The sequence below is a fragment of the Vigna angularis genome, chromosome 11, assembly GCF_016808095.1.
Source record: "Vigna angularis cultivar LongXiaoDou No.4 chromosome 11, ASM1680809v1, whole genome shotgun sequence".
In the NCBI taxonomy this organism is placed as follows: Eukaryota; Viridiplantae; Streptophyta; class Magnoliopsida; order Fabales; family Fabaceae; genus Vigna; species Vigna angularis.
The window spans coordinates 19,897,794-19,908,296 of NC_068980.1; the positions used below are offsets into that span (position 1 = coordinate 19,897,794).

A 10,503-nucleotide genomic window follows, 5' to 3' on the forward strand; every position below is an offset into this window, starting at 1 on the left:
GTTTTTATAATTTTTTTAGACAATTTTTTTATTTCATAGACACCTTTTTTTTTTATAAAAAGTTATTTTAGTTTTAAAAACTATTCAATTTAAAAAAATGGTCAAATCAGAAAAAGTAGTTAAATTTTAAAAAAGTTACCTAAATTATAAAAATGTACACTAAAATGAACAATGTTTGATTGTCTAGTATTTAATTATCTTCAAAATTATAAAAACAATACAACACACAAAGCAGAACAAAACAAAAATATATTATTATTAGTATATCAAATAAAAACTAAATTTATTAAAAAATTAAATATCTTTTTTATAAATTAAATCAATTTACACGCTTTAATTTTTAGAAAAAAAAAGACAATAATAATAAAAAGACTTCCTTATTAGGGAAATGAGGCATGTTATAAACCCAAATTAATTGATTTAGAAAATTAAGTGAAAGTGTAATTAAAAGTTTATAAAAATTAAAATTATCCCTTAATTAGAAGCATGAAAATATATTTAACTCTCTTTGCTTTTATTCACAAATCAAAGTTGTTCATAAACATTTTCATTTTTGAAAGCAAAAACACGCAGAAGACATCACTGATTCGTATATATAGGTGTCATGTAATAGCAAATTAATGTTGGAACCATGAAATTGACTTAGGGCAGGGGCGTTTCACAAAGAAAGGAAGAAAAAGGAAATTCTAACACAATGAGAAGTGACAATTCAATTTGTTCCGTTCGATCATAGCTTCTGTGTGTTCTGCAAAAGTCTGAATCGTGAATCAATTATCCAATCGGCGGCCTCTGTAGTTGCCACTGCTGATCAACAACCACTTCACCAGAACCCTCAAACCTAACTCCTCTATTCTTTTTGGGAAACCTTGATTTGTTGTATGGCTCAGAGATAGGAGATTTTGAGGGGAGAAATTTGAATTGGGTTGATCTGATCGGGCAGAGAGAAAGGGGGAGGATAAAAGGCATTATGCAGACTCGGCAGCGAAGTCCGCGAGGGTTTTACACGGCAGAGTACCGGCAGCGTGAGGGGGGTCTGGGGAGAGGACGGAGAGGGGACATATTTGTCGAGGCTGGGCGGCTCGCGGCGGAGTATTTGGTTTCCCAGGGACTGCTGCCGCCCAACGCTTTGCCGACGAAGTGGCAGAACCAAAAGGCTCCCGTGGAGGGTGGCGGGCGGCAGTCGGCGCTGACGAGACTTGGGAGCGTGGATGGGAGGAGGAAATTGGGGTTTGAAGAATTTGGGCAGAAGGGGAGGAGGAGAGGGAGCTTCAGCAGGAGCAATGGGATGGATTGGGGGAGGGAGTATAGGAGGAATGGATCTTGGTCTGGTCGCGTACCCAACGATGTTAGGGATGGTGAGGATGATGATTATGAAAGTGGTGGATTTAGTGTTAGACATCAAGATGAGGAGGACCAGCACCATTACCAGCACCAGCATCAGCACCAACACCTGAATAGTAGTGACGATGCTTTGGTAAAATCAAATTCGAATGAATTTTCGCCCAGAAGTGAGGATGGTGTTGATTTGAATGATAAGGATAGGGATAAGGAGAGGGTGAGTGCTGAATTGTTGGAGATGAAGCAGAGTGGTGTAGGGAAAGATGTGTGTGATGTGGATATGGGGGTTGGTGTTGGTAATGATTTGGAGGGTGTGAGTGTTGGGGTTAAGGAGGTGAAGGATGGTGGTGCTCGCGATGATGATAGTGAGAGACTGAGGAATGTGTCTGCGCAGTTGAGTGATCAAGAGAATAGTAGCTCTGGTGGGGCTGTTGCTGATTTGGTTTCACTCTGCAAGTCTGTGAAGGTGCCCACCAGGACGCGCTCTTCGATCACACGCAAGAATTTGAAAGCTTGGAACAATGGAGATGGTACTGGGAGTGCACGTGATGTTGTGGATCTTCAAGGAGCTGACTCAGCTAAGGAAGTATTGGCTGAAAATGAGTCTGTTAAAGGCTCCTCATCGGGTGAGTTACTAGGGGAGAAAAGTTATGATATGGTGCATGTTGATGCGGATGTTGCCGAGGTAGAACCTGTTTGTGTTGCCGAGGATGTGAGAGACTTGGATGCTGTGTCTAAAGCTGAGGATGTGAGAGAATTAGATGCTGTGTCTAAAGTCGAGGATGTGAAAGAATTAGGATGTCAGTCTGGTCAGGATAGAAGCTTTATTCAAGATAACAACCAAGAGTCTAGTGCTACACTACCGGGGTATGGAGTTTGCAATTCCTTGGATGGGAAACAGGGTCAAAAGCGGGTTGCGGAAGATGACGACGATGATGTGAGGGAGGACAGCAAGAGACTGAGGGAATGGTTGCCTTCCCTTGTTCCTAAGACTGGGGGTTACTTTTTACATGGTAATCCAATTGAAGTGAAAGAGAGCCAGGTAGAAGATGGTATTTCACACATTGACAAAGTTACTATGACTTCTGATCAGGGGAGTCTGATGGGTAGCGGTTCTCAGTTCACAGTAGGTGGAGATAGACCTTTTCTTCAGTGTCCGGACGAGAAGCCTTCTTTGCCGAGTTCGTTTAGAACCTGTGATCTGAATCTCATTGAAGTGTCTGAAGGGAATGAAAGTCATGTTGATCACCCAGTTCTTATTTATTCCCCCTCGGTCTCTGAAGCAAAGAAAGCCGTGCCAATTGACATAGATCTGAGCATGAGTCATACTAGTGTATCAAGCAAATTCAATACTCACGCAGCGAATGGCAAAGAGATTGAAGTAATTGATTTAGAAAATGATTCCATTCAAGAAGAAAAGTCAATTGACAATATGGATAGAAAGTATGCTTTCCTACTTCCTTCCCTTCTTAAGTTTTATGTTAGCTTTCCAACTTCCTATTTTTCACTGCTTCTTTCAGTTACTTAGTGAAAATACCTGCTGGAGCATGGACTTTTAAATATCCTTCATCTATCCTACAACTCTGTAATATGTTGTCTTTGAAATCACAGGACAGAGACTATGTTTCCTGGCCTTGAAGGTTTTTCCAACCAAGCTCAAAATGCTGCTGACATACATGATGTTCAGGATGGATATGGGCTTATGATATCAGAGTTGCTTGGGCCAGATTTCACTAACTGTTCTTCAGTACCACCCGTTGACATAAGTTCTGTGCACAGCGAAATGGGCCTTCATAATGGAACGGTACAATGCTACCTTCAAATCTAGATATATATTTCTACCAGTCCGTTTAACAGCCTTTGCTGACTTGATGGTTGCTGCATGCTTTTTTGATCTACAATGAAATGATTCTTTATCCTGATAAGATATTTATTAATAATTACAGTTGATGATTTCCACATAATTCATTCTTTTTGGTTCCAGGGGACACTTGCTGAAGATGACTCGATATATATGTCGCTTGGAGAATTAAGTATGCCAGATTTTTATTAATGGTTTGTTTTCCTATTTGTTAAAAGTACATGTAATTCGTTTAAGTGGATATTTGATGCTACAGTTATGAATTGGGTAGGTTATTGCACTAATACTAAGTGGACTTTTGAGGTGGTTGAAATATAACCATCTATTAATTTGTTCTATATTAATAAAGGCATAGCTGTTCTCTTGAACTGTAGAATGTGTACATGCATTTTTCCTATCATTAATAACATCAAGACACATATATATTGCCAGACACTTCTGTATGTTGGCTCTCTCTAAGTTCCTTTTATTTTCTGCATTTTATTAGGAGATGGGAGTGGGGTGATTAGCCCTAATTTTTTTCTTCTTCTGTTCTTCTAGTGGTCCAGTTTGGATGTGTTCTCCAATCACACATGTTTGATTATGCAGCTCACACATTTTTTGTCCTGATATGCTTTGAAGTTTGATTGATTCCACCATTTAGATTGTCTCCTCCTTGATCAAGCATCCTACCCAATCTTGTTGCATCTACCTTATCATGTTCTTCTATCATATGTTAGCCCTATCACTTGATGTTGATGTGTGACCCAATCTTTTTCCACAAAAGTTGGGTAGTATGCTTGCAAATTGATTTCTTATTTTTGTGGAGATCAGGAAGAAAACTGTGCATGGATTGCAAAATCTTACACAGGGAGACCTTGACTGCCCAATTGAGTTGGGGCATGGATGTAAGTATGGAGGAAAAGCCAAGATAGGAATTCAAGGATCAAGTGGTGGCAAACAAATAAAGTAAAAATGTGAAGGAACTTTCAATGAAGAGTGCTTGGGAAGGCCAAAGGAAGTGATAACGTATATTTCTTTTTTCAAATTTCCAGGAGAGTATTTATTTAATACAAAAAGGATACTAACAGGGACATTATGTTGATAGAAAAAACTATGGTAGCACTGCCTCCCTGCTATTGCGATCTAGATTTGAATTTCATCCATTGACTCGATAAAGAACTATCACAAATGAAATAACCCTTTAAGTTTTTGATGAAAATATGTGGGACAAATGACTAAAGGGATTAGGAAGGTAGTAACAGATTGATGATGAATCACGAGGTTGGGGACCTAAGGGTAAATAATCCAGTTGGAGAAATGCAAGTGTGAAAAATAAAGTTAAGGTTAAAATGGAAAGTCATATGGTGTGGATTCATGCAAGATTGTTGAAAATTGGGAGGAATAGTTATGTGGTTGCTAAGATTGAAGTCAAGAAGATGGTGAATGAGGTGACCACTACAACTTTTAATCGGTACTAAAGATGAAGAGAGAACCATTTACAACCTAAATTTAGGGAAATGAAGTGGAATGAGTTAAGAATGAAGTTAAAGTCTTCATAACAAAATAATGTCACAAGGATGAAAATTCACTTCAACAAGCTTTGTAATGAAGAGAATTTCTTTTATTGGAATTCAAATGGGCTATTAACAATGGATGAGGACCAAATTTATGCCTTTTATCTTATAATTTGACAGCATGAGTTTAAAGACGCGTTGAAGGGGATGGGAAATAATAAAGCAGTTGGTGTGGATAACATAAACATTGAGGTGTAGAAGGGTCTTTGTATGGAAAGTATTAGTTAGTTTAGAAAGTTGTTTAACAAGTTGCAAAGGCTAAGAAAATGTTGTAAAGTAAAGTGCTTGGATCCCTATTTATAAAAAAAGTGAGATTTACATTGCAGGGGGCAATTACAGAAGAGTGTTGTTAAAAAGTCAAAAATTTCAAAAAATGTCTTATAACTAAGGACTGAGACGAAATAATGTTAAAACTCAAGTTGGCGAGAGTGTCAAAGGATTTTACTCCTTAATGTTTGGGGTTTTATTCTCATTTCATTATAGATATGATTTTGTAAATAGGAAAATGTTGTAGCTTTATTTTAGGGTTTACATTTTAGTTTTCTTTCTTTTTCTTATTTATATCATTATTATTCCTTATAAATAGAGAATCATGTCTGTGATCATAGCACAGAATTCTTGTAAACCTGTTGTGAAATCAGAAGGTCAAGGTTTGATTATCTCTTCATGGTGAACAACACCTTAGAAGGAAAGAGGGATATTACAGTAAAGAAGAGTTTGTGTTGTGTTAACATAGGAAGTTTGGTGAATAATTTCTCACGAAGTGAAAAAGGATTAAACCTCAGTAAACAAATATACTCTAGCATTATTTGTTCACTAACAGCCAACCCAAATTAGTTGAGCATGGTTTTTTTTTTCTAAATATAAAAGAAAACATCAAAATGATTTTTTATTAAAAAAACTTAAGTAAAATGAGAAACATCATCAACGAATGTCACAACATAGAAAAATCCTGAAGTTTTTTGTCGATGTTCATGTTTGTGATCCTACTTGGTATAGAGTTGATGCTTACTTGAATATAGCCTACTATGGATTATCTCTAGCTTGCTCCCAATTTTTTGTCCATATCAAAATAGTTGAGTTAAGGAGGAAAGGTAAATCTTATACACTTCTTATTTTCAACGCTTTTATGTGGTTGTTCAAAATTGTACTTAGGCTATAGATTAAGGTTGCTGGAGCCAAAAGCTCATTTTGCTGTTACGCGTCAGCTGTCACTGATGACATGATACCAAAGCTTAACCATTATATTTATGGAGGATTTTCCTCACCTGTACATGCTACTGTATATCTTGATACAGATTCATCAATTCCTGCTTCTGCCATTTTTCTGAACGGGGTAACCATGTAGGGATAGTTGCTTGTGGCTATTTAGGTAATAATCAATTCTGTCTCAGGTTTGGTCACACTGATTACTGTTGGTTTCTGCTAAATAGAAAACTGCCACAAATTCCAAAATTTTCATTTTTGTGTTGATCACTTAGTTGCTCCTCCTTTTGAACTAGTTAACCCTGGTATCGGCAATCCTAATTGTGCTGCTTCTATAGTATGTAGATGATATGGTAGATAGTCCAATAGTAAATCTAGGACAATATTTTATATCATCTTAAATTAAGTCTAACTCATCCCTATCAAATCAGTTTGTAAAAGGAGGGGCTGCCTAACCTTTATAAGCTCTTATCAGACAGTACTTTTAGTCAATGTAAGACTTTAGGGGTTTTTTTTTTTAATATTGGAATTATAGTATTTTGATATTTATTGATGATTATTCTTGTTGCACTAGGTTTTCATAATCACAATGAAAATATTTGAACTGCTTTCTATATTTGAAACCTTTTGTACTTTCACAATCAAATTTGTACCTTGATATATCTTCTCTGTTTTGATATGGCAATGAATAATTTTCTGCTTTGTTTACAACTTTTTGACCACATAGGACAGGGACACTTCATCAATCTTCATGCAATCTCAACCCTCCGCAAAGTGGCATTTTAAAGTGTAAAGACCGTTAGTTAAAAGAATGCTCATATTTTAGCCCTTCGAAGTAATGTTCTTTTGAGATTTTGTGGTGGTGGGTGATGCATCTCTCATTGTGGATTACTTAGTTGCTAACCCCCTATGGTTTTACTAAACCAGATTATCCTTATTCTAGATTCATCTGTATCTCTTATCCCTTTGTGGGTTTTGCTGCACTGCGCATGTGCTTTGTTCTTGACCTTGTCCTTGAATGGGACAAACTTTGTGCCAAGGCTCACAAATTTATGTTCTAGGGATACTCTTGGCTTCAAAAAGGGTATTGATGTTCTTGAAACTGCTACCTAATCGATGCAAATGTAACCTCCAAAAGTTCTGCTGAGCATTCCCTTTGTATGAGGCTCCTCATGTTTCCTTGACTGGTTCTTCTGCAGAGTTCAGGTTTTAATCGTTGTTGCTCACATCCTAATCGTATTGCCAGACCTCTTAAAGCACCTGTTTTCTCTCTTTCTCCAATTCTGTTACCTTGCAAAATCCCATCTATGGTAACTAGTTTTTCTGTTTCTTATTGCAATGTTATTTGTTCCACTCTTGGTCTGAATTGCATGGATGATTTTAGTCACCGTTTCTATCTTCACTCTACTATACTTTGGGCACTTCTTTTCATTCTGTCTATACCAAATATTACTTAGAAGTCTTTGTGCCATTGTGCATTTTGCAAGAACAATGGTGGATTGGACAGGATGGTTACTTTGTGTTCTACTGGCACTTGGTGGCTGGTTCTTTGATCTTTTTTCCAAAGATACGTTTGGCTGTTTCTGTACACTTAAAGTTGGCCAACTGGCCAGATTGGTTTTCTCAAAGCACGGTTTGGTTGCTTATTGCTAGACAAAGATGTGGGGGTTGGATTAAGATGATACCTTCTGACCAGGTAAAATTTCTTTTGTCTGTGTCTTTCTCTTTATGGCTGCCGTCTGCGTTCACAATTTGTTATAAATTGCTATAGAGGTTTATATGAGGAAAACAGCATAAGAAGTTTGGATTATTCTGCCGACTGCCTAATACTCCTTGAATATTGAGGCATCACTTTAGCCATGATTGGGGAGATTTAGCATTGTTATTCAGCAGTTTGAGATGATTTATAGTGACCACCGAGATCTATTTGGTGGTCTATGTGGGTGATGTCGCAATGATATTGCAGATTGTGATATGGAAAATATCTGCCAACTGGAAAGCATACTTCTTTTCATGATTCTGGGTATTGAAGTGGTCCACTATTACAGGTGTTGCATTCTCGTGCAGAAAATATGGACTAGATGTACTTGAGGATACTGAAATGGCAAACTGACTATCTATCACAACTTTGATCTAAATGTCATGTTTCTATCTAACAAAGGGGAGTCATGGCTAGAAACTGGGTGGCATTTGAGTTAGTTCACTATCGTGTGACCAGATAATTCCTTTATTGTGAACATGATATATTTTTTCGTCAGGCACCGTGTGACAGTCACTGGGATGATGTGATTCTCATTAAAACCACTAGGAGAAGGACTTCTATATATTTTCAAGATCTCCTTCGTGTATATATATATATATATATATATATATATATATATATATATATATATATATATATATATATATATATATATATATATATCTATAGGGTACTTCGGAGTAATCTTTTATATTGGAAAAGAATGAATCAGAGTATTATTACATTGCTGGAATAAAATATTAATTATTGAGCAATTGCATTGGCAACATGTGATCTGTTGTCTAAACTTATTGACATATGACAAACTGACAATCAAGTAGCCTGCACGCATCTATGCAAGGTAAACTATTTTCCCTGCAAGGACCAACCAAACAAATAGGTTACCTTTTCATGAAATAGATCGTCTCAATAATTGTTTATTTTTTGTCATTTAAATGACTAACAAGATATTTTACTAGTCATTTGGCGATCCTTGGATTATCTACGTTCATAACATGTGTGATGCATATGACTTACATGTGCCGTGCATATGATTTATATGTGCAAACTTGAGAGAAAACTCAAGATGGTAATCCACTATAAAATCATTTTGTTTTCCTAAATATTCATATATATATATATATATATATATATATATATATATATATATATATATATATATATATATATATATATATTTAAGTGAGTTGTTTGTTTGGCAAAATGATGATGGCCACGTGTTGAAGGATTGCCTGTCTAGTTGTTGGGACTTGGTTTTGGTCTCAAAATGGGAGGACGTATGGGTAATGAAGCCTTCATCTTTTCAAGGATTACTTCCTTTCATGTATATACTTGTAATTGTAACAAGCTTACAGCATAGTAAGCTTTAGTTTACTGAGGATTTTCTTGTTTACCTTCTCTGTCCTAAAATTTCAACAGTTATATTGGGAAGGATGTTTAGACTGGTTTAACAAGTGAATCATAGGAATTTCTTTTCTGCCTGTTCTTTGTGAGGGAGTTGGGGTTTATGAGAGTGCATTAACATTTAAAACAGTGCTTGCATAGACATGCGCCTGAAGCGCTGAACATATGAATCATAGATTGCTACTTAAACCATGGCCAGATGAAGAATTGAAACATAATTGATTATTGAGAGCTTAATGTGATGCAATTAATGAATTCTAGAATTCATAATAAAAAAATATTGGTGTGCAGATTTCACATTTACAATGTACTTAATTTGATTGTTCTTTGCGTAGGTTTTTATCGGCCATGGGAGCAACCTCCATCACAGGATTATCAGAAGCACTTTTGATCTCTGGTCACTCAGTCCTTTCAGGAGACATTATGTAGTGGTATGTTTTGTACTAGTCAACCATGGTTCTTTGTTAGTCACCAGCTTTATACAAAAATGAAATGCTGCTTTGTTTTTCCTTTTTCATTATTATAATTTGTCTCCTGTTTGGAATTATGTACTATGTAAGCTGAATTCTATATTGTCTAATGTTCTACTATCTCTTTTTAATGCCTCTGCCACTGCTAGGTTATTAGAGGAGAATTGTGTCTAATGATGCAAAATTGTAAAATATTCCATTGTAACACATTTGCCCAAGTATCTGGCCATTATTTAATACAGTGGCTTTGAATTGAAATTTTTTCTGGGTTTCTTCCATAGATTAAAATTAATTTATGCATTAAATTTTATTTTATGGTATGTTTTCACTTAGTTTATGAATAACTTTAGGTGTACTGGTTTATTTTAGTGGATTGCAGTTTTTATCGTGATGTCTTTTCATGCTATTTTTTTTTTGGAAAAAACTTGTAAGTTTAATTTATTTTATTTCTTTAAATTTATTTTTCTCTTCTAAGAAGTTTTTGGAAAATTTATAAGGTCACTGTCTTTTAAAAGTATTTATTCACAATAATCACCCGTAAATATGAAACTTACAAGTGTTATAATGTTTTCAAATACACCCGTGTTTTTTTATTGTTTATGGACCTGTGGTGGGCCATTTCTTCCTGCACCTCCATAATTTCATCTTGCACTTCCATAAATAATTGTACATTCTAAATACAATCTTTGTGTCTCATATTGTGCTTTTAAATTACAAAAAAATATATTTTGGATTCTCAATACAAAATAAAATAATATTTTGGATTATATATTTTAGACTGTAAATTTTACATTTGGATTTATGATTTTATTTTTGAAATATAAAAAGAAATTTATGGAGGTGTTACATAATGGAATATAATAGAGCTGTAGGAATATATGGTGTATAACGTAAGATAACCATATA

General features: G+C 35.6%; 1 protein-coding gene across 6 annotated transcripts; it reads left to right on the top strand.

Annotated features, from left to right (window-relative positions):
• The first annotated feature begins 569 nt into the window (after nucleotides 1-569).
• On the top strand, nucleotides 570-9,858 carry LOC108333954 (uncharacterized protein At4g26450). Of its 6 annotated transcripts, XR_008246271.1 has the most exons (6): nucleotides 573-2,781; nucleotides 2,950-3,142; nucleotides 3,323-3,393; nucleotides 6,689-7,271; nucleotides 7,449-7,657; nucleotides 9,463-9,858. XR_008246271.1 is itself a non-coding variant. In XM_052871258.1 (4 exons), the coding sequence occupies exons 1-3, from the start codon at nucleotides 968-970 to the stop codon at nucleotides 3,389-3,391; spliced, it is 2,076 nt and encodes a 691-aa protein (XP_052727218.1). In that variant the 5' UTR covers nucleotides 573-967; the 3' UTR covers nucleotides 3,392-3,393; nucleotides 9,463-9,858. The 6 variants fall into 6 exon arrangements, 3 of the variants coding, with proteins under 3 accessions (XP_052727218.1, XP_052727219.1, XP_017424972.2); XR_008246269.1 differs by lacking the exons at nucleotides 6,689-7,271; nucleotides 7,449-7,657 and adding an exon at nucleotides 4,013-4,207 and having other exon boundaries at nucleotides 570-2,781; nucleotides 3,323-3,371; XR_008246270.1 differs by having other exon boundaries at nucleotides 6,689-7,657.
• Nucleotides 9,859-10,503: the final 645 nt, after the last annotated feature.